At 61.5% G+C, this 27,677-nt stretch overlaps 3 protein-coding genes across 6 annotated transcripts; 2 read left to right on the top strand and 1 right to left on the bottom strand.

The window, feature by feature from the left end:
- Window positions 1–199: 199 nt before the first annotated feature.
- On the top strand, window positions 200–4,690 carry LMNTD2 (lamin tail domain containing 2). The gene is made up of 12 exons (XM_030850937.2): window positions 200–607; window positions 1,011–1,095; window positions 1,207–1,362; window positions 1,670–1,741; window positions 1,824–1,912; window positions 2,202–2,497; window positions 2,915–3,026; window positions 3,142–3,331; window positions 3,424–3,543; window positions 3,628–3,824; window positions 4,067–4,194; window positions 4,286–4,690. Exons 1-12 carry the CDS (start codon window positions 309–311, stop codon window positions 4,549–4,551), a joined length of 2,010 nt encoding a protein of 669 aa, XP_030706797.1. The 5' UTR covers window positions 200–308; the 3' UTR covers window positions 4,552–4,690.
- Window positions 4,652–25,380, bottom strand: LRRC56 (leucine rich repeat containing 56). 2 transcript variants are annotated; one of them, XM_060302692.1, is made up of 14 exons: window positions 25,030–25,380; window positions 22,401–22,870; window positions 20,557–20,627; window positions 19,934–20,109; window positions 17,803–17,890; window positions 17,238–17,298; window positions 9,432–9,528; window positions 9,162–9,362; window positions 8,195–8,378; window positions 7,611–7,787; window positions 7,468–7,532; window positions 7,224–7,366; window positions 6,877–7,010; window positions 4,652–5,598 (listed from the first exon to the last, which is right to left on the bottom strand). In XM_060302692.1, the coding sequence occupies exons 4-14, from the start codon at window positions 20,096–20,098 to the stop codon at window positions 5,306–5,308; spliced, it is 1,608 nt and encodes a 535-aa protein (XP_060158675.1). In that variant the 5' UTR covers window positions 20,099–20,109; window positions 20,557–20,627; window positions 22,401–22,870; window positions 25,030–25,380; the 3' UTR covers window positions 4,652–5,305. The 2 variants fall into 2 exon arrangements, with proteins under 2 accessions (XP_060158675.1, XP_060158674.1); XM_060302691.1 differs by lacking the exon at window positions 4,652–5,598 and having other exon boundaries at window positions 7,009–7,366; window positions 9,162–9,528; window positions 19,934–20,112.
- Window positions 22,790–27,416, top strand: HRAS (HRas proto-oncogene, GTPase). Of its 3 annotated transcripts, XM_070046046.1 has the most exons (6): window positions 24,448–24,578; window positions 25,772–25,933; window positions 26,101–26,279; window positions 26,370–26,529; window positions 26,620–26,701; window positions 27,051–27,416. In XM_070046046.1, exons 2-5 carry the CDS (start codon window positions 25,823–25,825, stop codon window positions 26,680–26,682), a joined length of 513 nt encoding a protein of 170 aa, XP_069902147.1. In that variant the 5' UTR covers window positions 24,448–24,578; window positions 25,772–25,822; the 3' UTR covers window positions 26,683–26,701; window positions 27,051–27,416. The 3 variants fall into 3 exon arrangements, with proteins under 3 accessions (XP_060158676.1, XP_069902147.1, XP_030706827.1); XM_060302693.2 differs by lacking the exons at window positions 24,448–24,578; window positions 26,620–26,701 and adding an exon at window positions 22,790–23,171; XM_030850967.2 differs by lacking the exon at window positions 26,620–26,701.
- Window positions 27,417–27,677: the final 261 nt, after the last annotated feature.

The following is a 27,677-nucleotide window of genomic DNA, read 5'->3' as shown; positions in this document are numbered from 1 at the left end:
CACACACACACACCCCCCTTCTTGGAGAGTGACGCCCTGTGAGCCAGCGGTACCACCTTGGGGCTGCCATACACACGCACGTGCGCTGGCCATGTAAGGAGAGCCCTGCAGGGGTGCCCACACACGGGACCCAGGGCAGCCCTACCATCCTTCCTCTGAGCTCCCTCAACATCAAGAATGGACCCTGAGTCTTGTCAGGAGGCTGAAGATGCCGAGGAAAAGGCTTTCCCATCCCTGGTGGACCGAGAACTGGTCAGCGGCCACGTGGGGCCCCCAGCCAGCGCCTCTCCTGACCGTGGGGCTCCCGCATGCCCTCAGGACACCAAGCCCAGCCCCACCAGGATGGTCTCCTCTGTCAACCCGCAGTAAGGAGGGGAGGGGGGAGGTCAGCCGCTTGGGCCAGGCCAGCCAGAGAGCAGGGCCTGATCAAGTGGAAGGAGCGCTGGCCTTTCAGGTCTGCCCCGGAGTCTCTGGACCCCCGCACTCTGCGGCTGCTGTGGAGGCAGCGAGAACTGGAGATCCAGGCCCTGCGGTGGGCGATCGAGAACCACCGGGAGGCCCGACACTGCCGTATCCTGCAGGAAGTGGCTGGGCTTCCAGCTGAGAGGTCAGCAGCATATACTGCTGGTCCCCCGCCTGCCCAGTCCCCGTGCTGACCCTAACTCCGAGTTCATGTCTGACTCCAAAGTCCACTGCCAAGATCGCAGCCCTGACCCTGGCCCTGGTCTTCGCCTCTAGCCCCTGTCCTTACCTGGTCCTGATCCCCCACCCCAGCCCTGAAGAAGTTAATATACTGTAAAGCCACCCAGACCCTAATCCCGAACATGTCTGTGGGTGCTGAACCCAACCTGGACGCCACCTCCAGCCCAGACCTCTTCAGGGCCTGACCTGGCCTGGCCCAGTTGCACTCTGTGCCCTCAGGCCCCTAATGACAGTGAAGAGGAGCCCCTCCTTCTCTCCGTGGCTGCCGACCCAGAGGTGGGGGCTGCTGAGATTGCCCTCTCCCCCAGGAGCTCGTGCAGCCGGAAGCTCTTGCAAAACCACGTCCAAAAGCTGACTCTGGAGTTGGAAGAGCAGAAGGGACAGGCCCAGCTGGTGAGGGGCAGGTGGGATCAGGGAGTGGGGTGCGGACGGGGGGCGGAGGGGGCAGGCAGGGGTTGGCCTTGGCCGGCAGGGTCTGCAGAAGGCCCCGCCCTCCCCGAACAGGAGAAGGCACACCTGGAGGAGCGGCTGCTGCAGACCAGAAACACGCTGCGGCAGCTGGAGGCAGAGTTGCAGGCCTTGCAGAAGTCCTGCCTCCTGCAGCTGGCCCGCTCCTCCTGGGTGGGCCGCATGCTGCGGTCTTCCACGGGCAGTGTGGAGGTGAGTCTGGCCTCTGGGCACCCCCGCCCCCCAAGTCCGCCCTCCTCGGTCTTCCCTCCGACAGCTAGCAAGTCCCCTTGAGACTGGCGCTTCCGCCGCGGGTCCCTGGGCTGCCTGGGAGGCCTGCCCCCCTCAGGCTGCCTCTGGAACTAGGACCGAGGCCTGGGGCAGGGAGGAGCTACAAGCCCTGTAGTCCCAGACACCTGATACTTAGCAAGTGTGTGCCTCAGGCACTGGGGAGGTCAGAGGGGAGAGTGACCTTGGGCAGAGGGGAGCGCTTCCCCCCAGCCTGCTGCCCCTTGTGCAGGTGGTGACGGCAGAGACCCTGATGGACCCCAGTGACCTCTCTGAGAACGATCGGCCCCCCACTGCTGGGGAGGTAAGCGAGGCCCTCCAGGTGTGTTCTTGGCTCTGCAGTCCTGCGGGAGGGTCAGGTCATGTGCTTCTTGCTCCCTGGCCAGGGTTTCCGGCTGGAGAATGTGGACTGGAACAGCGTCGCCCACCGGTACCCCAACCTCTTCACCAACCTCGAGTCCAGCTCAGATCAACAGTAACTGCACTGGGTGGGGACTCCCTAGGGGGGAGGGGAGGGGAGGGCTTGCCTTGGTTGGTATGGACCAAACTCCAAGTTCCACCCCTTAGTGTCCCTGGACAGGTCACTTAGAAGGGAAAGGGCTCTGGGGCCATCTCTGTCCAGCCATGAGCCCTTTGCCCAGGCTGGATCCTAGGGACTGGGGCCACAACTTGGTGTGCCCTGCCCTCCTTATGGAGGCTGGATGGGGGCAGGGCTGGGGTCCACGAGCTGAAGCCACGGGCAGCGAGCTGATCTTGGCCTGCAGGCACCCCTGGGCCCCGCCGCTCCCGGAGCTCCCACCAGCCACACAGCCTGACCAGTGGAACTCAGAGCTGTACTGCCGGCAGAGTGAGCATCGTCTCAAGAGCGTCGAGTGGAGCTCCCTGCCCCTGGCGGGCACCAGCAGCTCCGGGGGTGCCGACTCTGAGTCCAGCAGCTGCCTGCTGGCTGCACGTTACCATGTGCAGAAAGCGACAGGGGACCCTCTCCAGGCGCCAGGCCACACTGCTGAGCAGAAGGGGGCACAGAGCCTCTGCGGGGACAGTCGAGCAACACGGGAAGGTGGAGTGGGCGGGGCTCCCCTGGTTTCTCCCCCTCCCACCCCCGCGGGACTGTGATCTCTGCCCAAAGTCCTAAAGGGTGTCCCCCACCCTCTGGGCTTTCACAGTAGCCCAGTTTGAGGCAGTTGGGGCCTTTCCAGCCACATCCCTAGGGGTTAAGGTGGTCTTGGAGGACGGCTGCCACCGCCTTTGCGCTCTGGCCTGAATCCACATCCCCCCACGCCCCAGCAAGTACTGCCAGGCGCTCCTCTGCTTCGCGCAGCCTCCTGGGTCCAGCCGTCTCCCCTTTCTGCGATCCGACCCTCACCTCATTGCTGCTCCTCTCCCACGTGGAGCCTCAGGGCGCAGTGGGCCAGGTCTGGCCTCACCGGAGATGTCCCCAGTGGACCCTCCATATTGGGGTTCCCCTCCTGGACAGGCCGCCTCTCCCTGGATCTCCGGAAAACCCACTCGGACAGGCAGGGCAAGAATGGCCAGGAGCCTGAGTCCCGTGCTGATCCCCACCCCCGGCATTACGGGCGCTGTCCAAGGTGAGGACGGGAGGCAGCCCCGAGCGCAAGGGCGGGAGCAGGTCTCCTAGCGGGACCACGGTGGGAGGGGCCCGAACGTCTCGGCACAGCTCCCCTGCCCGCGCTCCCGCCCCAGCCCCACGGGCTCCTGCCTGAAGATCATGGCGGTGAGCCACCGCCGGGGGTTCGTGCGCATCCTCAACCAGTCGCTGGAGGAGACGGCCGACCTGGGTGGCTTCGTGCTGCAGCAGCTGGTGCGCGACTTCCCCGTGTGCATGTACCGCTTCCCGCCCAGCACGCTGCTGGAGCCAAGGCAACACATCACGGTGCGCCCTGCCCCCCGCGCCCCTCGCGGCCCCGCCCCGGCCCCCCCGCCGCCGGCCCCTCACCCCTCACTGGCCGCCGACGCCGTCCCCAGGTGTGGGGCGAGGCGCCCAGCAGCACCAAGCGGCAGCCACCCTTCTCCTTGGGCCAGGAGCCCGTCCACTTCCACTCCAGCCGGGGCTGCGTGACCCTCCTCCTGAACCCCCAAGGCGAGGTCAGTGCGGGTCCCAGCGGGGGTGGTGGGAAGGGCGGGCTTTGCGGGGTGGAGGTGACCACCGTGTCCCCCACGGCCCCGCAGGTCCTCAGCGAGCACCAGGCCGCTCACTGCGTGACCCCCGTGTGCAGGATCTTCGCCGACAACACCGACTTGTCCATCGACCGTTTCCCGCTCTCAGAGGCCCGGCCCGGTGCCGACCTCGCGGAGCGGCAGCCCCTGCCTCGACCCCCGCGCAAGGGTCGGGTGCAGGAGGCCCGGGCCGGGCGCCGGAGGCCGGGGTGAGAACCTCGGGTCCCCCAGTCCGTACCTTCTCCCCAGGCCCAGACTCGACAAAGACCCCAGACCCCCTACTGGGACTGTCCCCCACCTCCCCAGGGCCCGCCCTTGCCAGGACCACCCGCCAGCTATTCAGGACACCCCTCAGGTCCTCCACCTCCCCTGGCCCCGTCCCCTCCGGAACCACCCCTTCCCGCGGACAGGCTCTGTCTCTCACGACCCCCCTCACCGCCCTTCCCCCCAGGACGCGGGTTCAGTTGCCCCGCCTGAGCACCAGAAAGCTCCTCCGCCAGCGAGAGGTGCCAGGGCGGCCCGAGGGCGCCGCCGAGACCCACCCAGAGCTCCTGCCCGCCAGCCCCATCCCCGTCCCCGGTGAGTGCGCAGCAGGGAGGGACGTGGAGGGAGCGGCGGACAGCGAGAAGGGGGCGGCCGGCCGACCCCACACCCTCATTGTCCCGCGCAGAGGCCGCGCTGGGCCTCAAGGACTGCCAGGCTAGGAAGGAACACAAGGTCCGGGTGAGTGCTGGCGCGGGCGTCCGGGCAGCCCCCGCCCCGCCCCGGCCCCGCCCTGCGGCCACTCAGGCTCCGCCCCCCCAGGTGGGCCGGAAGAGCGTGGACCGCGGCTGTCCGATGGTGACGCTGTCGGTGCAGAGCACGGCCGAGAGCAGGTTCGGCTTCCGCTTCCTCAGCTGCCCGCCCATCACCGCGGACTCGCGCTGGCCGGTGTAGGGCCGGGCGGGGCGGCGGCAGCGGCGCCTGTGCTCCCGCGTCTCCACGACGGTGGCTGCGGGGCGGGGCGGGGAGAAAACGCCGGAGGCAGGTGGTGCCAGCTGCATAGTTTATTGAACCAACGCCGCCTACCAAGTAAACCGCATTTCTGTACACCTGGGAGTCGAAAATGATTCGCTTGGTTTCCGGGTATCCGGCCCCAAGAGGAGGGAGCTGGCCACCCCATCCCCGCGCGGGGAACCCCACAAGTCCACCAGGGATGGGAGGCGTGGTCGCACCCTGGTTGGCCTAGGGCAAAAGCCTCTGCTCGGGACCACGGCAACCCAAGGGTGGCTCAGAGCCCTGGGGCGGCTGGAGGGCTGGCCAGGGGATGGACAGGGCCCAGCTACAGCCACCTCGGCCTGGGCCCAGTCTGCTGTCTTCCAGGCCTGCTCCTCCAGGGAAGGCCAGGCCACACGGAAGAGGTGGGCAGCTGGGCCAGCGGTGGTGAGTTGGACCATCCTCTCCTGGGCTTTCCCTCTTCCCACCCTTGGTGGTCCCAACTCCTAACTTCCCTCTACCAAGAGGGTCCTCTCCTGTACCAGGCTCACTTCCCACCCCCCAACACACCCGCCCAGGTCCTCTGGCTTCTGTGAGGCCAGAGTTCACACGGGGGCTCCCACGATCGCCCTGGGGCCCTTGCCTACCGCCCGGGCCAGCCTGGCAGTGGGTAGTGGTGTACACTAGGGGTGGGGCTGGGCTGGGGCGATGAGGTTCAGGTGCGGCATGCACTGGAGGCTGGGGGTCTGGCTGCTGGATCTGGTGCTGGCTTTGGGCCTGGACAGCCTTCAGCTCGAGGGCTGGGGCCTGAGGCCACCTCTAGGGCTCTCAGAGCAGTCACTGCAGCCAGCCCCTGACCCAGGCCAGGCCCCAGACTACCCAGGGCTCTGAGGTGACGCCCCCGAAACTGCAGATCTGTGGACCCCCAGGAGCTGCTGCCCCTGTCAGATGGCATGAGGGACTTGGGAGGAGAGGGGGTCAGGTTGTAGCCCAGGGTCCTGGAAGGCTCTGGAAAAGAAGGAAAAAGACGGCATGTCAGACAAGGGCCCCCAAGGAGTCACTTGGGGCGGTCACCATGGGCAGGGCTGCAGTGTCCACTGTGGCTCCTCCCCTTAGCCCTTCACCCCCCCCAAGGCAGCACCCCACTGCCCCACTTCCTGTGCTCCCCAGGGAAGCTGTGGCCCCTCGGCCCTGTGACCTCTGACCTTTGCTTGAGCTGGACCCACCTCTGGGGAAGTCTGGGCTCTAGCTTTGGGTCACTGGGTCCTGTCCCCTAGGGCATGCTCACAGGCTGGTGGCCCTGGGGCAGTTCCCAAACCTCCCCTACAGAGCGAGGCCCTGGCACCTACCTGAGGGCAGGCTGGGTGGGTGTGTCCGTGGTCACCCAGAGCCCACCCGGCCCCGGACTGTAGTAGGAGGTCCTGGCACCCCTTTGTCCCTCACTGCCTGTCACCCCTCCAGCCACTCCTCCTGGCTGCCTGCCTGCTCCCCCTCCACCTTTCCACCCCTCCTGGCTGTCTCATGGCCCACCTTCCCCAGCCCCTCCCCGCAAGCCGCAGCCAGCACAGGAAGTGCAGGGCTTTGACCTGCCCTATCCCTGCTCCACCCTGGCTTCCTTGATGCGCACCCGCCCCCAGTGCCACGCCACCCCGGAGGGTCATTGGGCCAATCTTGCAGCCTACATTCTGTGGCCCCTGCTTACAACGCCCCCTCCCCGGGTTTGCCCACCCAGCTGTTCTGCCAGTCGGGTCAGACCCTTCCTCCAGGAAGCCTCCCTGGGGCCTGCTGGGTGAGGGGTCTCTCTGCCTTAAGGCCCTGCATTTGCTCCTTTCAGCCATGGTCACTCTGAAGCCAGTGTCCCTGAGGGAGGGCCTCGCCTGGCTTAATTCTGTGTCCCGAGCCCAGCACAGGCCCTGTCTGCAGAGGAAGGGCAGTCCCCCTCCCGGCCTTGGTCTCCTGCCCATCTGGTGGCCTTGCTCCCTTGGCTGGCCTTGTGCCGTGCTCCCCGCAGGACTTCTGGTGGGTCTGTCCTGCTTGCTGTCCCGGCCCCTCACTGCCCCCACCCCTGGGGACACTTGCTCTTTCATCCAGGACCCCTCTGGCCGCTGCTCACACTGTGCTTCTCTGGAGGGCCTTCTCTCTCTCTCTCATCCAGCCCCGGTGGCCACATGGTCCCATGGGCTCAGGGGAGGGGGACTTGGGGTTGGAACCCCTTGGTCGTGAGGCCCCACCCCCAAGAGAGGACCTCCCTGTCCCACCCATCTCAGAGCCGGGGTCGCGCGGTACCTGGGGCCAGGCTCGGGGGGCGGGGGCGAGTCGTGGGCCCAGCCTCGTCCTGCTCTTCCTCAGGGCCCCTCTGTGGGCCCCCAGGGGCGGCAGCCGCCTCCTCCCGGGACTCCAGGCACCTACTGGGGAGGGGACTGGGGTGCGGGGAAAGAGAGAGGCTGCAGCCCTGCGCCTCCTTTGGAGCCAGTCCCAGATGAGTGTGGCTCGGGCTGGTGACCCAGCCTTGGGCTCCCGTGACCAGCCCCTCCAGCCACCAGGAGGACCAGCGAGCACTCAGCTAAGGCAGGTCTCAGCCAGAAGGGACACACAGGGTGGCGGGGCCAGGCTGGGGGGCAGGGAGAACCCACCGCAGGCGCAGCTCCCTCAAGGCCGGAAGGCTGGCCGAGGCCAGGAGGTGGCGGCTGTCTGCAGGGTCAGGCCCTGGCGCGGAGGCCCGGGCGGCCAGGTCTTCGGGCCCGGGAGGCGGCAGCCTCTCTGGGTGCGCCCCAGCCTGGGGAGGGACAGGCTGGTTCAGGGGCACGGCCTTCGGGGAGGTGCTGGGGCAGGCGCCGTCAGGCCGGGGCACGGCCTGCTGGGGGGAGCAGGCTGTACCTGGCACTGGTGCCGGCGCTCCTGCAGGCCTTTGGCGGGGTTTCCACAGAGGACCCGGCCGGCACCTGAAGAAGAGGGTGCGGCTGGGCCTAGTTCGGGGCTGAGGGGCTACAGGCAGCTTCACGCCGAGGTGGGTCGCCTACCGTGGGTGAGGCTGCTGGCGTCGTCCTCTGGGGCTGGGCCCTGGGGAAGAAGGCCTGCAGGCAGGGGGCCCCCGGGGACCAGCAGGGAGCGGGGCCAGGGCCTGGGGGCCCTGCGCTGGGTCTCAGGTGAGCATAGCTCGGGGCTGCGTCTCCAAACGGGGGATCCGTGGGGAGAACCTGCACAACAGTCAAAATCAGAGGTCATCAAAGCCCACGCCAGCCGGCCACCCAGGATCCCCCCAGCTGAACCCTGTCCACGGAGCAGGGCCCCCCACCACCCAGCATCCGTGTGCCCGAGGCCCAGCGCCACCAGGGGGCAGGTTTGGCCCTCCTTTCCCCCTGAGGATGGTTGGGGAGGCCCCCACCAGGGCTGCTCACAGGGAGGGTGTCCTGGCCTGGGGGTGGGTGTGCAGGGCTCTGGGGATGGGGCAGGTTGGGGTGGGTGGGGGGGGTTCGTGGCTGAGAAGGGACATGAGGCGGCTCTCCGGCTCTGAGAGACCTGTGGGCGGGGCCAGGGGTGGGGGGGTGGAGCCCTCTCCTGGGGCAGCCCCAGCCCGAGGCCCCTGGACGGCTTCCGTCTGTACCCAGCCCGGGGAGCAGGCTGTCCAGGACGCTGCCCTCCTTGATGGCCTCCTTCACCACGAGCCAGTCGTGGTCCAGCTTCCGGGAGGTCGTCAGGCGTGTGTGTGTGGCCGGCAGCTCATCCAAGACCTGCAGCTGGGGGACGAGCTTCCTGACCTCTGCCCGGTAGTTGTAGCCCTGGGGCACCTGCGGTGGGGGTGGCAGGCCTGAGTCTGGTGGGCCCGTCAGGCCAGCATTGCCCTGTAGCCGCTGCCCCCAGACCTGCTGGGGGGCAGTGCAGGGGAGCTGGGGGTCGGGGATGCCATCTCTCTCTGCCCAGGCGGCCAGGCCAGCCTGGGTCACTCTGGGAGAGCAGGGACTGCAGGGACCCTGGGCTCTTACCCATGCATGATCTCACTCTCTGGGCTCACTGCCAGGGTCCAGGGGTGCCCTCTGGCCTGCGGAGCTGCCCTGAACTCAGAGCTCTGGCCCAGTGGGCGGCCACTGTGCACAGGCACCATGAGTAGCTGGGCAGGCGTGTGAGCTCTGGGAGTGCACGGGCAGTGCGGGGGTGTGTGCAGCCGCGGGCGGTGTGCACAGACCCCCGGTTTACGAGCAGCGCTGCAGGGGGTGGGGCTGCCTCTGCACGGGGCCTGCATGGGTGTGTGTATGTGAGCGTGTGTGCTTGTGTACATGACTCTGTGGAGACTGTACAGAACACGCGTGGTTCCCCATGGCGTGTGCACAGACCTCTTGGGGTGTACGCGTGGCCCTTCGGAGTCTGGTCCCGGCCTAGGAGGACGAGCTGGCAGCCGCCGGGCCTCCAGCAACATGGGAATGAGCTCCTAGTGAAGAAGCCCCGGCAACAGGCGGGTGTGCCCTAGGCGTGTGTCCTGGGATCCCCTGCGACCCGGCCGGAGTTCAGGTGGACAAAGCAGTGCCCGGGCCGAGAGGCTGGAGCTACAGAGCGCCTCCCCGCCCGGTGCCCACCTGGTGGGCGGGGCCGGGGCCGGGCCACAGGCATAGCGGGTTGCCCTCCAGGGTAAGCGTGGCCAGCCGCGGGCACAGCTGCAGGTAGCGCAGCTGCCCTGGGTCCTGCACACAGTTGCCCTCCAGGTCCAGCACCTCCAGCTGCTCAAGCAGGCACAGCGGGCTCAGGTCCGAGACGTCGTTGTAGGAAAGGTAGAGCTCCTGGGGGGCACGGGGGGGCTCAGTCAGGGCCCCCCTCCCCCCGCACTCCCCGGAGCGCCGCAGACCCACCTTCAGAGCCGGGAAGGAGCCGATGCCATCCAGGTCAGCCAGGCCGCAGCGAGCCAGCCACAGCACCTGCAGGCGGCCCAGGGAGGTGCCCAGGTCCCTGCAGAGGGTAGGGTTGGCTGGTCAGTGCGGTCCTGGGGCGGAGGGTCATGTCTCGGTGGCCGTGAAGGCCCTGTGCCATGCCTCCTGCCCAGCCGCCACCCACATCTGGCTGTCTCCAGGTTCAGGGACAGCTGTGACTGGCTTGGGTGGCCTCCAGGCCGAGGAAGGGGCTCCAGAGCCCCCGGGCCCCTGTCTTCCCTCCTGGCTGCAGCCGCCTGTCTTGGGCACCTTATCCAACCCCTGCAGGGTCCGGGCCTGGCCGCGGGAGCTGCCCTCGTGCTAGACGGCCGCTGCCTGCTGTAGTGGGTGTCCCCTCCCCAGCGGGGTCAGCCGGGGTGTCCTCCCTCCCTCTTTCCTCCCGGCCTTTTTTGTGGATGATTTCCCTGTGTCACAGCCCCTCCGCCTGCCCCCACCTGGGACTTGTTTGTGCCACCCTCCCTTGGCGGCCACTCCCCTGCCAGTGGGCAGGCCGGGGCTCTCCCATCTGCCCCCGACCTCAGTGGGCCCCACCTCTGCCCGCGGGGTCCTCTCAGCCTGGGTGACCCTCGTCTCCTGTCCGGGCACCGGCCCACTGTTGCGCATCCTTTCTGTCAGCTTCTGGGATATTCCCTTTTGTATTTTCTCTCCTCGCAGTCTCTGCTCTCATATCTGGAGCTCAGCCTCTCACGTGTGGTCTCTGAGAAGGAGCTTGTTCTCATCCCTTCTCTCTCCCATTTCCATCTCTTTGCCTTTCCTCTGCTTTCTGGGAGATTCCCTTCTCTTCCAACAATGCTGGTAACATTTTTTGTCAGCCCTCATACATTTAATTCCCAAGCGCCCTTCGTTGTTCTCTGATCTTATTTCATGGCATTCTGGTTTTTTTTTTTTTTTTTTTTTTTCGGTACGCGGGCCTCTCACTGTTGTGGCCTCTCCCATTGCGGAGCACAGGCTCCGGACGCACAGGCTCAGCGGCCATGGCTCACGGGCCCAGCTGCTCCGCGGCATGTGGGATCCTCCCGGACCGGGGCACGAACCCGTGTCCCCTGCATCGGCAGGCGGACTCTGAACCACTGCGCCACCAGGGAAGCCCTCTGTTTTTGTTTTGAGGGTGCAAAGAAGCCACGTCTTCTTCCGTGTCTCTCAGAACATTCACTGAAGGTGCCTGGACGTTTTACTCCCCTCCTGGCATTGTCTGCTTCCTCTGGGGTCCTGTGGGTTTGTCCTGACTTCCCTTTCATGCTGGGGGTATTATACTATTAATAGCTTCTTGGGCATTCAGATTGGGAGTGAGGGTCTGAAATGCTGACTCACTGGAGATGCTGAGGTGAGGGGCTTCCCTGCGGTGATGAGGTAGCACATGTTGGTCCTTGCTGGCCGCCCTGCCCTCCCTGCCCCGGCTCCAGCAGCTCTGGTCTCCCCATGGTCCTGAATCGCACCTGCACTCTGGTGCCCCTGGTCTTGGCATCTGCTCTTCCTCCTGCTTTGGGGGCTCTGCCTGCTCCCCTGGTCCAAGTGAAGGCGCCTCCTCACCTCTGAGGTGTTCCTGGCCCGCCTCACCTTTCTGCGTCACTGGGGCCCATCTTCCGGTTCACAAATTCCCCTTCGGTTATGTCTCATCCACCGACTAACCTGTATGTTGCGTTTTTTAAGTTTTGTTCTGTTACCGTAATCTCCACCTTTAGTTACAGAGATTCCATGTTTCTCCCCAGTCTACTGCCTTCAATGCATTTTCCAATCATCTTTTAATTGGCTGAAATTTGCGTCTCATGATTCCTTCAAGAGGGGCTAATCAAACTATTTTCCTTAATTTCTTACTCATTCCAAAATGTTGGCTGGGTATGAACTTCTTGATTCATACCGTCTTTCTGCTGGGCTGTGTAGACATCATTCTACTGGCTTCTGGCTTTGAGTGTTTCTATGGAGAAGTCTGAGGAAAACGTCCTTTTTTTTCTCTTCTTAAAGGAAGACTTGATCTCTTTCCTTGGCTGCCCCCAATATGATCTGTGTCTTGAAGTCCAGGAACTTTATTAGGATACGTTTCAGGGTTGCCAATTCAGTTTCAGTTTTTTATTTCAATCTGTAGATGAAAGTTTTCTTTTATGTCTGACAAGTTTTCTTTATCCTTTAAACAACTGTTAGGTTCTATTGTTTCTCTTCACTTCTGTAAAGATTACAATTCTGCACATGCCAAACCTCTGCTAGTTGCCCTTCAGGATTCTTTTACTTTTTATTTTCTTTTATTTTAAAAAATTGTTTAATTTTTGGCTGCATTGGGTCTTTGTTGCTGCATGTGGGCTTTTCTCTAGTTGCGGTGAGTGGGGCTTCTCTGTTGCGGTGAGTGGGCTTCTCATTGCGGTGGTTTCTTTTGTTGTGGAGCACGGGTTTTAGGCGCATGAGCTTCAGTAGTTGCAGCATGTGGGCTGAGTAGTTGTGGCTCACGGGCTCCAGAGAGCAGACTTAGTAGTTGTGGCGCACGGGCTTAGTTGCTCCGCAGCATGTAGGATCTTCCCGGACCAGGGCTGGAACCCGTGCCCCCTGCATTGGCAGGCGGATTCTTAACCACTGCGCCACCAGAGAAGCCCTAGAAAGTTAGATCTTTAAATATATTTATCAAAAAACTGGAAGGAGTAGAACAATTAAGCTAAGCATTCAGCTCAAGGAGCCAGAAAACGAACAACAGCAAATAACAAAAGGACATGAAGGAAAGATGTAATCAAGATTAGAACAGAACCAGTAATAACTAGAAAAAACATAGAGAAGATGAACAGAGCCCAGTGCTGATTCTTTAAAAACTTAATAGACAATCCTCTGGCAGGACTGATCAAGGATGAACAGAGGGACAATGCAAATAAATGTATGGAACTTAAAAAGAGGAATAATTATGGCTATAGCAGCAATTTAAAACAACAAAAACCATTATGAACAAACTATATACCAACATTCTTGAAAACTAGACAAAGCTGGTGCCAAAAGAAAGAAAACTAGACTAATAACCACTAAAGAAATTAAACAGTGATTAACACCCCTCGCCCCACCCCCGCCAAGTCCCCGGATCTGGATCAGTTTTAAAAATAAGATCTATCATGGAATAGACAATCTCTATCTTCCACAATAATTTCCTGTACAGGAAGTTTCAAAAAATTAAGCAGTTGAAGAGAACAATAAAAGGGAGGGCCCCGTCCAAGTCAGTCCTTGATTCCAGGACCAGAGAAGTACAAACTGGGGCATTAAAGCACTATCACTCATGAAGACTGATGTGAAAATTGCAAAGCAAATATTATTTTAAGGTTACAGTGATTTAAAAATAACTCATCAAGTAGTGTTACTGCAGGAATGTAAGGATGAATTACCATCACAAAATCTGTCAGTGGAATCCAGTGCATAAATAGACTAAGGGAGAAATATCATTTTATGATCATGTCAATAGATGCAGAGGAACCCAGACACATACCCGTTAAGATCAGGAACAAACCAAGGATGCCTGCTACTGTCATTGCCGCTGTCTAACATCGTACTGGCTAGTAGATCCTGGCCAAAGCAATAAGACAAGAAAAAGGAGCAGGAGGATTTGAGTGAAAGATAGCACTCGTAACTTGCTGATAACATCACCATCAGTATGGAAACCCATCTGAATTAACAAATTATTTGAATTAATAGGACAGTTTGGCAATAATGTTAAATACAAAACAAAGGTACACTATTGCCAGAGGTAATAGACCCATTTATAAAAATCAATTGTTTTATTGATTTAAAAAATCTATTCTAGGAAATCCAAAAAAGAGGGCATATATGTATACATATAGCTGATTCACTTTGCTGTACAGTAGAAACTAACACAATATTGTAAAGCAACTATACTCCAATAAAAGTTAATAAAATAAAAATTTTAAAAATCTATTCTAAATCAGCATAGTGTTTCTCTAAATTTGCAACAATCAAACAGAATACATCCATGATTATAAAAATACTATAAGTATGTGGGAATTAATTCAGTTCTGGTTTCAGGGAGCCCTGCCTTCAGAGGAGGCTGGTGTCCTGCCCTGTCCCAAGTGGCAGCAGGGTGCACAGGTGGGGGTCCTGGTTAGCCCACTCCAATCATAATTCCATTCCCTTGCTAGTGGTTGGTGTAAGAGAGTGTATACATGATACAGTTCTGGCCAAAGAAACACAGAAGAATGCTGGGAACCTTCTTGTTCTTACTGATGGACACAGGAAGGCACATTTCCTGTTATGGGATGAATTGCATCCTCCCCCCCCCGAAATTCATATGTTGGAGTCCTAACCTTCAGGACCTCAGAATGTGACCTGACGTGGAAACAGGGTCTCTGAAGATGTAATTGGTGGAGGTGAGGTGGGCCCTAATCCAATATGACTGGTGTCCTTACAAAAAGGGGGAATTTGGATCTGGACACAGGAAGAAGAAGGCCACGTGAGCTGAAGGCAGAGATTGGGGTGATGAGTCTACAAGCCAAGGAATGTCAAAGGTGGCCAGCAAACCCCCAGGAGCGAGGAGTGAGCTGGGCTCTCCCTCTGGCTCAGAAGGGGATACACCTTGATCTTGACTTGTGGCCTCCAGACCTGAGGGAGTCAGTCTCTGCTGTTCAAGACACCTGGTTCATGCTGCTTTGTTCAGCAACCCTAGAAGACTAGCTACCACACTCCCTCAGCCCACCAACGTGGCTGCAGCAGCCCCAGGCATGGGGATGGGGGCCACATCCTGGGGGCCACCGGCTGCGTGAGCCACCACCGGGCTACTTGTGTGCCCTCAGAGACAGGGATTCTCACCTGTTCTGTTCCCTGACATATCCTCTGTGCTTAGAACAGGGTTTGCCCCGTGGTCCTTAGGCACTTAAGGGATAAACAATTTCTCACTGCTCAGGCCGGTTGGCTGCAGGTTTCTGTAACTTGCAGCTGAAAGCGTTCTAACCTATAAACTTTACAGAAGAAGTTTAAAGACTCTATTAAAAACATTAAAGCACACATGAATGGAGAGCTATACCATATTCATGGATGTATATAACATAAAAATTAACCCAAATGAGCATGTGCCTTTTTAAAATTCCGAAACAAAACAAAACAAAATCCTGAAAGATAAGGGTGTGTGAAACCCAGCAAACTGATCGTAAAACTCAAATGCAAGAATAAGTGCTCAGGAATAGCTAGGTCAGTTTGGAAAAAGGAAAACTACGAGGAGGGTAACAGATGTTACAGATTAACACAAAGGCGCACCAATGAAGACTGTGATGACGGAGAGCTCCTCACTCCGCCAGCGTGTCCGCGTGGGCCTGGGGTAGACGATGCTGGGAAAACCAACTCACCAGGTGGTGCTAAACAGAACTGGGTCTCCATCTCATATCAGGAGTGGAAGCAACCTCACAGATAAGTAGGATTAAAGACCCCAAACTGAAAAGTGAGACCGTAAGTGAATAGAAGAAAAAGAATATCTCCAAGACCTTGAGGTGCAGACAAGCCTCCTAAAAAACACCCACAATACCAGCCAGAACTGATGGGCTGGAACAAATCAAAATGAGGGGTTTCTGTTTAAGTGAAAGCCACCATGGTCTGAGATCGCGGGAGGAGGAAGGGTGGAGAGTCTTCAGGTGACACACACACGATTAAGTTGTAGTGAGAACTGTCCCTTCAATCATTTTAATGATCTCCAAGTTAGTTGCTGAGTTTCAGAGATTGTTACTGTGGTTTCCCCACACAGTGGTCCTGGTGAAGGATGCTCTTGTCAGATGCTGGCTGGCCTGGAAACCAGCCCCATCTGTCCTCACGTCAGTGACACTTTCAGGGGCTGAATTCTCTCTCAGCTTCGGATGAAGTGACAGCCATCACATGAAAATTACTTTCCAGTCCTCGTAACACTGCCTGGCGTTTTAATGTCTTGACTGTCTCTGTCATCAGCTAAGCTGTAATACTACTTCACTGCACTGTCATATTGAATTAGCTTCCTTTTACAAATATTTGTTTACTGTCACTCCGTGGAGATATGCAAACAACATTTGGCCAAGTTTCAGGATTCGCTAACAGACAGCTTAAACATTCCTTACAGTTTTCACTGTCGTTATCAAGGAACAGAACACATGTTTTATATAAATAATGATTTAATTTTTTCTTGGAATTGATTTTTTTTTTGAAATCAAATATTTTGTTTTGTTACAAATGGTAACAAATACTTAATTTTATACCTTCCACTTCTCTTTGTAGTTTCCATCCTTTATATGTTTTCTATATATTTTATTGTTCTTTGAGCTAATTTGTAAGCCTTAATAATGAAGGAGTAAATATGTTTTTTTTGTCTTTGTTAACTTAAAGTATTGACGTCTCTGTCAGAATATTGCTGAACCATGTATAGGTACTAAAGGCAATTCTGAGAACCTGCTTTCCAGACCCTTCCTTGCAGGCCCAGGAGCCATGCAGGAGCCGTGGAAGCTGGCATCCGCCTGCTTGTCCCTGTCTACGGGGGCCACGCGGCCTCTGATCTTCTTTGCTTCCACTTCTAGGCTTTCAGGTGTTTTTCAAATTCTTTTTGATGTTTATTCGACAAACAGCAGTACAAATAGGAAAAATCGTGCAAGGCTGCTTAATGAATACCTTTATCATCTCCTCTGGAAATGACTGGATACTTACAGCCCATTTAAAACATCAGGAGAACTTTCTAGAATTGGGACTGGCCTCCCACTGCCCCAAGACGGCTGTCTGGCCGCATAAAACCAGCAGGGCTGGGCTTCCCTTGTGGGGCAGTGGTTAGGAATCCGCCTGCCAATGCAGGGGACGCAGGTTCGAGCCCTGGTCCAGGCGATTCCCACATGCCGTGGAGCAACTAAGCCCGTGCGCCACAACTGCTGAGTCTGAGCTCTAGAGCCTGTGAGCCACAACTACTGAAGCCCACGTGCCACAACTACTGAGGCCCATGCGCCTACAGCCCGTGCTCCGCAACACGAGAAGCCACCGCAACGAGAAGCCCACGCATCGCAACGAAGAGTGGCCCCCACTTGCCACAACTAGAGAAAGCCCGTGCACAGCAACGAAGACCCAACGCTGCCAAAAATAAATAAATAAAATAAATTTATAAAAACAAACAAACAAAATCCCAGCAGGGTTTTCCTGACACCCATTTTGTTCAAACACCCAATAAACTCTGATATTACCTCAGCTTTGTTCTTTCCAGCCCGACGAAGTAAGCAAAAACCTTAATCTGTCCTGATTTTTGCATTTTGTCTTTTAAGCTATTAAGATGCTGTTGTGTTTCACGTGGGGCCTGAGGTCCGGCTGGGCAGTAGAGGCCATGCTCCTCTGCTCGTCTTGCTGCGCTGATGGGGGCCGGCTCAACCCCCAGCTACGGCCCCACCAGCACGGGGACACAGCCCTGGGCTGTGGTGAGGGGTGGGGGGATGCCCCAAATCCAGAAGCTGGTCGGTGATGAGCCGCCCAGGCTCACGGGTTGGGGGTCCTCTGCCAAAGGTCAGTGGGCGCCTTCCGGGCACCACAGGGAGGTCCCTGGAGACCTCGTCAGCCACAAAACCTGGTGTAACCAGCCTGACCCTGACTGCAGGCTCCGGGTGGCTGGCGTCACCCTCAGCGGGGCCTCCAGCGGGCCAGGGGTGGGCGACGTGACCGGGGTGGGCGTTAGGGCCGGGAGCTGGCGATAGTGGGATGCCCAGGACCCCACCCAGGCCGGCAGCACGCCCTCCCCCGTGACCACCGCGGGGGGTGGACACTCACCTCAGGGAGCCCAGGCAGCTGCCGTTCAGCTTCAGCTGGCTGAGGTTGGGCAGGTGCAGCCCTGTGGGGCCGCAGGAAGAGAGGTCAGCGCAGGCCCTGCTGCCCTTGCACCTTCAGAGGCGTCAGCGCCCTTCGGCCCCTGCCGCCTGACGGCTGCTCTGAGGCCCAGGGGCAGCCTTGGGCCACATGCTGTGTCTGAGGCCCGGTTTGAATGACGCAGGCCAGCAGGGGAGGGTGCAGGAGGCACCCCGTGGGGGCAGAGGCACACAGAAGGCCACGGGGCCATGGGACTCTGTGGGGTCTTGCCCCCGGGCCGCCTCCCACGGGGAACTGCAGGCATGGCCAGACCACACACTGGGCTCCAGAGCACAGCCCCCCCAGCCAGTGTCCCAGGCTCCCAGGGCCCCGGGAGAGGGTTATCAGTCCCTGGAGAGCGGGGTGCAGGGCAGGTCTGTGGGTGCAGTGGTCAAAGACCAGATCCTGGTGGGCAGGGCCCGAGCAGGCCGAGCCTTCAAGCACGGCCTGGCCATGACAGTGGAGGGTGTGCGTGGGCAGGGGCTCTCACCAAAGTTCCCCAGGCTGTTCTCGTGGGTGTTGACACACAGCTCCAGCACGCTCACCAGTCGGAGGTCATCCACCTGGGCCAGGGCCTGCTGCAGGGGTCGGTGGGGAGTCAGCCCTGAGAGCTGGACAGAAGTCACACACACCCCGCCCCGCCCCCCAGTGAAACTCCTGCTTTTGGCTGCAAGCCTGGAGCAGGTGGCAGGCGTTTCCCTGCCTCACCCATGTTGACTGTGGCCACGATTGGCTCCAGCTGGACGATAAGTGTGATGTGACAGGAGTGGAGATTGTGATCCTGTGTGGCTGGTGGGGCTGTTGCCAGAGAAGGGTGTGACCTGAGGTGTGCTGGTGTCCTAACGAGACCCATGGAACAGACCCAGTGCAGCTTGGGGCCTGGAGCCCAGCTCTGCTCAGCATGGCCGAGCCCCAGCCTCCTTCAAACTCATGGACGGTACACCTGCACTGTAAGCTGATGAGTTTGGGGGTTGTTTGTTACGTAGCATCACTATAGCAATAGCTGACTCATACAAAACTTGGGATCTAGGTGCAGCTCCAATAGCTACCATAACACAAATGATGAAACGATGTGACACTGGATGGGAACTGGTGGGGGGCGTGTGACGTGAGTGTTACTGAAGCTGGAAAGATGGAGACCCAGGTCATGTGACAATGGAATTTTTGGTAAAAGGGTCTCCTGTAGTAACCTGGATGGCAGAAGATGCACACAATGAACCTGTGATGGGGGTGGAGAGGTGCCAGGCAATTGTGGGCAGAGTGAGCTGGCCACAGTTCACTGCATTTGATGAGGTTTTACACAAGGCAGAGTTCAGAGCTGGTGGAGAGAGCCCAGGGGTCCTGGAACTCGTGGCTTGGAAAATAAAATGGCTTCTCAGCTCAAACCAGTAAAAGAAGAAATGAAGAAGGGCTTGGAGTTAGTAAGACTCAGCCTCAGGGAGAAACCAGTTGCCACATGCTGACTACATGCGAGAGGGTCTGGGAGGACAGAGGCCTGAGACCCCCGGTTCCAGTGACCGAGGGAGATGCTTCAGCAGCCACGCTTTGGCATGGTGGGCACCGGACTCAAATATGTTAGGAAGCAAGGGTGGTCCTGGGGTGCTTGGGCCACGCTCACACAGGCAGGCTCTCTCCCCAGCCAGGAGCTGGGTGGGGGAGGGGGAGGTCCCAGGGTGGACGGAGTAGCTCTGATCAAGGCGTGTCCCCAGCACCCAGCCCGTGCAGCAGCGGGGGCCGGCGGCCTAACGTGACGGGTCCACGCTGGACCAGGACCCTGGGTACTGTGGGCGCTGCAGGCCTGGCTGGAGGGCGGACACACAGGGGCTGCTGGGGGGTGTGGGGAGGGGGCCAGCGGGAGTGTCCTGTCCACCTGCAGTGACCAGACCTCGTGGACCCTTCTCCGAGTTGGTCAGGGAAGTGCGTGGGGACCTCAGGCAGCCAGGCTTCCTTCTGTCGAGTGTTGGTGGGTGCGTCACCCCAGGGTCTCCAAGGGTCCCTCACCTGGGTGCAAGTGTTTGTGTGGGCTGGAGGGGTGCTGGGGAGTGCCTGGCCCTTAGCGTGGCTAATGACGGGCGAGAGCAATGGCCAGAAAGGGAAGGGGTCCGGTCACCAGGAGGTGCAGGGCTGCTCTCTGGGGTCACTGGGCAGGAACCTGCAGGCGAGAGGGCTCTGCAGAACCTGCTGGGCCCCAGTGTGGGGGTGGGAAGCAGCTGCCACCGCACCCCAGGTTTGGGAGAGAGGCTTCAACAACTGCGCCAGATGTGGTCAGTGGGACCCCAGGATGCCCCGCCCTGCAGATGGCCTGCTCCCTCCTCTGCTCATGGCTCCCTGTCTGTGCGCCACGCGCTCGGATGGGCTGTCACCCTGTTTCCCACGGGAATGAGGGGCCTTCTCTCTGGTTCACGGAGGGGTCCCTGGAGCCCAGCGCACGGTAGGGGCTCAGCAAATCTGAGGCTGGGCCTGGCTCGGGCCCTTCTGCGGCCTGAATGCCTGGGGGACGTCTGTGTCACCAAACACCTGGGGTCGGCCCAAGGGTGGAGCAGGCGCAGGGCCCCAGCGGGCCGAGGGCATCTGTCAGCCATGCGGGCCCCTGCGCCCGAGCCCAGCCCCCCGGCACTCACCAGTCGGGCAGGCGACAGGTGCTCCTCCGGCAGCCGCCCGCTGTGGCTGCCCGGGGCCTTGCTCTGGGGGCGGGGCTTGTGCCGGCCCTGCCAGCTCAGCGCCCGCACTCGGACACTGGCTATGCTTGGCCGAGGCCCGTGGGCTCTGTCCCAGGCCTGGTCCATTCACATCCAACCTGCTGGGTGTAGGCAGAGGGCAAAGCTGCTCAGCCTCTGCTCTTCCTCTGATCCACAGCCCAGCCGAGACCCCGTGCAGCCCTTGATGTACGCACGCACACAGCAAGCCCCCAGAGCCCACCTCTGGCCCGGAGAAGGCTGTAATGGTGAAGCCCCAGCCTGCCCGGGGGCCTTGCCGTCTCCTTCCTCAGCCTGGGCTCACACCCCCGGCCTGGGCAGGCCACCCTCCCTGTGCTTCTGCCCGTCCTTCAGGGTCCACGCGGGGTGCCAGCTCCGGCCTGCCCTCTGAGGCCCCGTGTAGGCTGGGGAGGGGGGCTGCCTCGAGGTCCCGTTTGCCCATTTGCCGCTGTAACCAGCAAGCCTGTGCCTCAGGCCTTGTGCTGTGTGTCCTTCTCCACCTGATGGTCTCAGGCACCCCCCCCCCGTGCCCATTGAGACCCCCTCACCTGGAGGCTGCTTTTTCCCACCGTGGGCCAAACATCTAGGCAAGAGGGCAGCATGTGGCCCCAGGCGGCACCTGCGGGAGAGACAGTCAGGTTGGCCTCCTGGCCAGGTCACCATGCTCGAGGGACCTGGGACAGGCTGGGCCAAGGCCACAGGGCCCAGAAGTGAGCAGATGCCAGCCTGGGGGCTGGCCCTTAGGTCTTTTCAACCATCCTGATGGGGCACCTGGCCCGGCTGACTGGAAAGACAGCCATATGGGTGACCGACGCTAGGGTGCCTCTGGGTCCATCCAATGCAAATGCTTGGTCTTCAAATCCCCACTTCCCTCCATCCCCAACTTTACACTCTCCAAAAGGGGTCCCCAGCCTGTTGCTCTGGACCATCCCCTGTGGGCTGGCCTCCCAGGCACCCTGTCCCTCTTGGGCGTTACCCCCAGGGCCACAGGAGGTGGTCCACCTGCACCAGGCTCACCTGGCGTTGCTCCTTAAAGACACAGATGCCTGTGCCTGGCCCCAGACCCTGGAATCATCTCTGAGGGTAGAGCCAGAAGTCTGTATGGAAATCCTGGCTTCTTCCCTCCACCTTGGATCAGGGCCTCGCCAACCCCTACCCCTGTGCTCCCTCCCGACCTTCCTGGACTTACTACCTGATAAGACCGACCCCCTTCTACAGCCCTCAGTTCAGTTGAGTGAGTGCCTTGCCTGAGACAGCAAGTGAGCTCTGTGTGGGCAGGACACTCACCTGCCATGTCCAGTGTGCAGAACAGGGGCTCAAGAATATCCCCCCAAATCAGTGAATGTGGCAGATGCAGCTTCTGGCCACTGTTCTTGTCTATCACCCCCTGTGGATGGTCAAGATTCATCCTCCCTGGGGCGGGGGTGATCAGCTAGCCTTTGACAGAGAGGGTGGGAGGGAGTGCTGGGCCTTGGGACAAGCTGCCCGGGCTCCACGTGCCCTTGTCTGGAAAATGACCACACACCAAGGACCCAAGGAGGTGAAGGCCATGCAGGGGAGCCTCACGAAGAGCCTCACGGAATTTCTGGCCAGGATTTCTTTCCGAAAGTTCCTCTGCTGCCTGCCTTTCTCCGGCTGGTGAACGGCCCTAAGCCTCAAAGGAGGACCCCAGCACCAGGCCCCCTAGGAAGATGCTGCCCCCACCTACCCCAGGGCTGCTAGCCTTGGGCTCTGGGAAAGGGATGGGCTGGCCAGACTGTGGCCTGGGATGCCAGTGGGCCACTCTCTTCCCTTTGTGCCTGAGAACAGCTGACCTGAGGTCCTGCCCATGACTAGGCCCAGAGTATGGGTCTAGATTAGCCAAAGGTCTTGGGGTCCAAGGAGCAGGGCCTGGGTTGGAGGCTGAGGTTCCCATTGAGACACTATCCCTTCACATCTACTCACTGGCCTGGACCCGTCCACACTGTTCATGGCCCTGATCCCATCCTGCCCTGCCACTCCGTGAGTCCCCGAAGTTGGAAATGTGGTGGCCTTTCTCTCTCCACGGCCCAGACTAACACCAGCTCCTGGCCGGGCTCATCACCTCTCTGGGTCCCCTCCACCTGCTATCCCTTCTGAGGGTAGGGCCTCTCCCCTCCTAGGTCCCCATCATGGAAACTCCCAGAGTGGGTCCCTAGGCAGGGCTTGGGGTCCCTCCTGTCCCGGTGACCACGAGACCCTTAGCAGGGCCAGGGGTTGTGGGATGGGCCCCCAGGGGACCAGATCTGACAATTGGGGCATCACTGGGACCTCACTGTCTTTCTGCTCCATCCCCGGCCTCAGTTTCCCCCCCAACACGGGAGGAGACAGCGAGGCCTGAGGCCCCGGACCCAAAGGCGCGCTCGGCTCTCACCTGAGGGGTCGGCCCCGGTGCCCCAGCCTCGGGGGCTTGGTCCCGGGCGCCCTCCTTCGCCAGGCGCTCTCTTCGACTTGGGGTTGTTCTCCCGGCCGCGGGGTTGAGGGGCCTGGGCGCCAAGGCAACGGGGGCGGGGCCTTCTCTGAATCTGCAAATATTCATGAGCCGCGGGAATCGTCCAGCTCCGCGAGGCCGAACCACGCCCCCTAGCAACGGTTGCTAGGGCGGGCGGGAGGGCGGGCGGGGCGGCGGCCAACCAGGTTGGGAGGTTCGCGCGTGTCCCGCCCCGCACGCGCGGGAGCGCCCCTGGGGCCGGTAGGGCAGCTGGGGAGGTGAGACGCGGTCGAGACGGCGGGGCGCAGGCAGGCCAGGTGTCGGCTTCCGCAAAGGTGGTCTGGGGTGGAGACTCGCGCCCACCTTTCTCAGGTGGTAGGCGCCCGTGTCGGGTCGTCCCTGAGGCCAAGGCCCTGCGGGATTTAAAGGAAGCGCTTTGGGAAAGGACCCTCAGAAGACGAGGGAAATGCAGACCTGGACTCCTGGAGGGGAGTCCAGAGTGGCCGCGCCGGCGAGAGGCGCCGTCACCCGTTTTCACTTATCCGCCTTTACTTCGCGTCTACGCGCGTCAGGCGCGAGCCGGGCTTCGTCGTGGCCGCGGCGCAGTGCGCGGGACGGCCAACCGGACACAGCCACGGCACGTGGGGTCGGCGCCGTGCCTGGGGCGGGGGCGGCCCCCCCCAGGGGCCCGCCGAGGTCAAGGCTTGCAGTGGGGTGAGCTCCTGGGGAATAGCACGGAGCCGGCACGGGAGGGGGCCGAACGGCGCGGAAGGGGTAGGAATGGAAGGGGGTGCCGGCTGAGCAGAGGGGGAGGTTTGGCCTTACGTGTAATGCACCATTCTTTCTTATAAACAAGGAGAATGTGTTTATGCGTTACTTTGAAATTTTTTTAAATGTTAAATCATGTACTTCTGAGAATCTCTAAAGGAGATACAATGTGCATATTTATGCTTGGGGTGGGGGAGTCTTCAACCCCCTATGGCAGCTTTTGGGTTGGATTTCCTGGGTACCGTTTGGGCCTCAGGGTGAGCTCCTGCAGGGCTGGGCTCCGGGCTTTGGGGAAGCTGGGTGGACGGGTAGTCTGCAGGGCCTGCCGAAGTTGGGGGAAGCTGGAGATCAGGGAGCGCGGGACAAGGGCCCTCTGCGGAGCTCGGGGCGGGGCTGCGCACTACGTAAGTGAAAAACAAGACCCCCCGCACTGGGTAAAAACATTGAGCCGGACTCGCTGCTCTGCGGGCTCAGACGTCCTCGCCCAGCCGAGGCGCCCTGCGCCGCCTGGCCCTGGGCGCATGGCTGAGCCGCGCCCAAGGACCCCGCCAAACCGCCAGGCGTCCTGGGAGCCGGGAGGAGCCCCTTCCGAAGCCACCTGCACCTGACCCGCGTCCCGGCAGCCCCTCCGCTTTTCCCCGGCCTCGGGTCCGGGGGAGTCTGCGGTGCTGACCCCGCGGGCTCCACCCTCCCTGAGGCTCAGCCCTCGGGCTGTCCCCTCCGCTCCGGAACCCCTACGGTGTGCTGCGCGGCACGGCGCAGGGACGGCCTAGGGGGGCGTGGGCGCAGCTGTGCGCGCCGTGAAGGTGCCCAGGGGCCCGGCGCTGGGCTCTAGGAGCGGCGCAGGGGCTCGAGTCGGACATCGGCGACCCCGCCCCAGTCCACACCCGGCCGCGGACCCGCTTCGCCGCGGGGTCTCTATCATCCCGCGAGTCCCGCCTGTTCCCGGGAGAGTCCTGGCAGTTTCCGGAGAAGTTGTCTCCCCCGGACCCCGTCCCTAGCGGAGCCAACCCCTCAGGCCGCGGCCCACGAGGCCCAGCCGGGCGGGAACCGCCCTCCGCGCAGCTCCCGGAAGCCCCGCCCGGCCGAGGCCTCTGACGGGCGGGCCTCTCGGCCAACCGGGGTGGGGCAGAGCGGGGCCCGGCGCGCGCGGCCAATGGCAGGCTGTGCCGGGCTGACGGACGGGCGCGGGGCGGGGCGTGCGCGGCCCGGTCGGGTGTCCGCCGCCCGCAGCCCGAGCCGCACCCGCCGCGGACGGAGCCCATGCGCCGGGCGAGCCAAGTGCCCCGACCCCAGCCCCCGCCGCCGCCCCCGCCCCGGCTCCGGCCCCGGGGGCAGTCGTGCCAGTGAGCGGTGAGTGCGGCGGGGGCGGCGAGGGCCGGGCCGGGCGGGGGGCCTGCTGTCCTTGCAGGGCGCGCGGGGGCGCAGGTGAGCCGCGGGCGGCGGCGGGCGGGGCGCTGCGGCGGGAGTTGCGGGCGGCGGCTGGTCCGCTCTGCCTCACCCAGGCCAACCCCTTCGGCTCCGTGTCCCGGGCCCTGTCTTCCGGGGCCCCACAAGTGCACTGGGTGTCCCCGAGCGGAGGCCCGCCCGTGACCATGGCGCTAGGCGGGGTCTCCCACCCGCCAGAGACCCAAGGACCCCTGCGAAGAGCTCGGGCACCGGGCGGCCATCACATACACCAGACGAATCTGAGGTTTAGGAAGTCACTGCCCACTGTCCCCACAAGGGCATCCCTTCTTTAAACGTCACAAATTGGGGGCACCCCAGCTAGGGGCCTTGGCCCCAAGCCTTTTTCCTTTCTCACCTGTCTCCTTATTTCCACACCTCCTTTGGGTCTTTTCCTGTGATCGGCTTCTGCTTCCTGGAGCCCTGGTCCCCTGCTCACCTCCTCATCTTCCTTATGCTCTCCAAAGTTCTTCTGGCAGTGGGGCCCCGTGGGTTTCCCTTTATTTTTCCTTTATGTGGATTTTTTCTTTGGAGCGTAGCCCGAACCTGCCAAGGCAGGGGTACTTTCTGTCTGCTCGTTATCGTGTGCCTGGAGCAGTACCTGGCATGCAGTAGGTGCTCAGTGAATACTTGTCAAATGCACCAGCATGCCCGGGGGTGGGGGGGCCTGGAGCTGGTTGTCGGCTGCCACCAGCCTGTCCGGGCACGCTGCTGTGCCCGCCACCGTGGCAAGGCCTGTTCTCATGGGGGCGCTGGTAACGTCAGCCCACGGCGCTTCCAGTTCAGGCTTCTTGCCTACCCAGCAGCTTCTAATTCGGGTGCATGCTTGGGAGACGCTCTCAGCTGTCAGCCTTGCCTCTGGGGGACCGGCTCCCTGCTTCTCTCACACAGTCATTAAATGCAGCTGGAGGCAGGACCCCCCTCCCACCTCTGGGCTGGAGGTGCCACAGGTGAGCGGCTGGGCCACCATTCTGGCTGCCGCCCCTGTTACCTGGATGTCCAGGCCCAGAGGGCAGGCTGGGCCTGGGCAGGCTGGGCCAGGCAGCTCAGCGGGCCTGCCCTGCGTGGTCTGGCCGTGCTGAGTGCCGCTTCCTCGGCAGGTGGGACAGGCGACCACTGCAGTGCCTTGTGCTGTGGTCCTTTGAGGAGCAATGACGGAGTATAAGCTCGTGGTGGTGGGCGCTGGAGGCGTGGGGAAGAGCGCCCTGACCATCCAGCTCATTCAGAACCACTTTGTGGATGAGTACGACCCCACCATAGAGGTGAGCTGGCCCGGCCCCTGTCCACAGCCTGGCTCCTGGCGCGGGCTCGTCTTCTACCCGCTCTGCAGGAAGGGGTCTCTTCGTCGTAGGTCCTGGGGGGCACGAGAGGAGCGAGGGAGGGTCCCGTCCCCGGAGGGCCTGCTGTCTCTAAGCAGTGTCCTCCCCAGGACTCCTACCGGAAGCAAGTGGTCATCGATGGGGAGACGTGCCTGTTGGACATCCTGGACACGGCGGGCCAGGAGGAGTACAGCGCCATGCGGGACCAGTACATGCGCACCGGGGAGGGCTTCCTTTGTGTGTTTGCCATCAACAACGCCAAGTCCTTCGAGGACATCCACCAGTACAGGTGAGCTGCCCGCGAGCCCTCAGGGGCCTCCTGTCCTCCCTCAGGGGCCGCGGGCAGCCTGCCCGCCAGCTCACGCCTTCCCCCTTGCAGGGAGCAGATCAAACGGGTGAAGGACTCGGATGACGTGCCCATGGTGCTGGTGGGGAACAAGTGTGACCTGGCCGCGCGCACCGTGGAGTCTCGGCAGGCCCAGGACCTCGCCCGCAGCTACGGCATCCCCTACATCGAGACGTCGGCCAAGACGCGCCAGGTGAGCAGGCCCCCTGCCCCCGCAGCCAGCCAGGGCCCCGCCCCACCCCGCCCGGGAGCCGCACTCACTGCCCCCTCTCCCTTGACGCAGGGCAGCCGCTCTGGCTCTGGCTCCAGCTCCGGGACCCTCTGGGACCCTCCGGGACCCCCGTGACCCAGCAGCCCCTCTCGCTGTAAGTCTCCCCGGATGGCAGGGCAGCGAGGGAGGCCAGGGCCCGGGTCTGGGCCGACACAGCTCCCGGGGGAGGTGGAGGTCCCCGGAGAGAGCTGCCCTGAGCCAGACCGGAGCGGTGACCCTGGGGCCCCCACCCCTGTGCCCCCAGATTGCCCCACGGGTCCTGGTCAGCCCCAGCCCCTCAGTGGGCCGTGGGGGAGCTGCTGAGGACAGGCCTCCACAGGGTGGCCCCTGGGGCCGGAGAGGAGCAGGGTCCAGCTCCCCGTGTGCGGGGTGGGGTGAAGGGGCTGGGGTTCTGCTCGAGGCCGAGGCAGTGGTCCCCCCCTGAGCTGGCCTCCTCTTCCCAGGGCGTGGAGGATGCCTTCTACACGCTGGTGCGCGAGATCCGGCAGCACAAGGTGCGCAAGCTGAGCCCGCCTGACGAGGGTGGCCCGGGCTGCCTGAGCTGCAGGTGCCTGCTCTCCTGACAGCGGCATGGGTGCGGGCTGTGGAGGTGCCGGATGAGACGCGGGCTGAGGATGCAGGGAAGGAAGGAAGTGCTGCCAGAGCCTGGCCAGCCCAGGTCGGTGGACAGAGTGACCGCGGGCCTCCCGGGACGCTTTGCACAGACTGTCGTGAACTGACGCCGGCGGCCCCCAGTTGTCACTCTCCTCCAGCCCTGTCCTGGCCCACTGGGCACAGGCTGAGTCGCAGTAAATTATTTCATGTCTTGACCCTGGCATTTGGCTGAGGTCGGGAGGCTGCGGTGCGAGTGACGCCCCAGGAGGCGTGCGGGAACCTCAGCTTCGTGCAGCCGGCAGCTTCTCTGCCTCTGGGGGCCCCAGGTGCGTCCTCCGGAGACCTCTGGGTGCTGTGAGAACCAGCCCGTCTACCACTTAGCACACGAAAATTTATTCACCTTTAACCGGCAAGAGGGGAAACTGAGACCAAAGACTGTCCCTTCCCTGGGAGGGAGGCCTTCACAGGGAATGGCT

The sequence above is a fragment of the Globicephala melas genome, chromosome 8 (genome assembly GCF_963455315.2).
Source record: "Globicephala melas chromosome 8, mGloMel1.2, whole genome shotgun sequence".
In the NCBI taxonomy this organism is placed as follows: Eukaryota; Metazoa; Chordata; class Mammalia; order Artiodactyla; family Delphinidae; genus Globicephala; species Globicephala melas.
This window is presented reverse-complemented; position numbering and strand designations above follow the sequence as displayed.

What these genes read in the sequence shown, in the direction of transcription:
- LMNTD2 (XM_030850937.2), top strand. Translation starts at nt 309, where the DNA reads ATGCCCTCAGGACACCAAGCCCAGCCCCACCAGGATGGTCTCCTCTGT. An exon ending in GCTGGGCTTCCAGCTGAGAG is followed by an intron (nt 608 to 1,010) that starts GTCAGCAGCATA and finishes CCTCTCCCCCAG; the next exon opens with GAGCTCGTGCAGCCGGAAGC. An exon ending in AGCCAAGGCAACACATCACG is followed by an intron (nt 3,332 to 3,423) that starts GTGCGCCCTGCC and finishes CGCCGTCCCCAG; the next exon opens with GTGTGGGGCGAGGCGCCCAG.
- LRRC56 (XM_060302692.1), bottom strand. Translation starts at nt 20,098, where the DNA reads ATGGACCAGGCCTGGGACAGAGCCCACGGGCCTCGGCCAAGCATAGCC. An exon ending in TTGAGGGAGCTGCGCCTGCG is followed by an intron (nt 7,011 to 7,223) that starts GTGGGTTCTCCC and finishes CCCGCACCCCAG; the next exon opens with TCCCCTCCCCAGTAGGTGCC. An exon ending in CCCCCCGAGCCTGGCCCCAG is followed by an intron (nt 5,599 to 6,876) that starts GTACCGCGCGAC and finishes CTTCTTTTCCAG; the next exon opens with AGCCTTCCAGGACCCTGGGC.
- HRAS (XM_060302693.2), top strand. Translation starts at nt 25,823, where the DNA reads ATGACGGAGTATAAGCTCGTGGTGGTGGGCGCTGGAGGCGTGGGGAAG. An exon ending in AGTACGACCCCACCATAGAG is followed by an intron (nt 25,934 to 26,100) that starts GTGAGCTGGCCC and finishes TGTCCTCCCCAG; the next exon opens with GACTCCTACCGGAAGCAAGT. An exon ending in CGTCGGCCAAGACGCGCCAG is followed by an intron (nt 26,530 to 27,050) that starts GTGAGCAGGCCC and finishes TCCTCTTCCCAG; the next exon opens with GGCGTGGAGGATGCCTTCTA.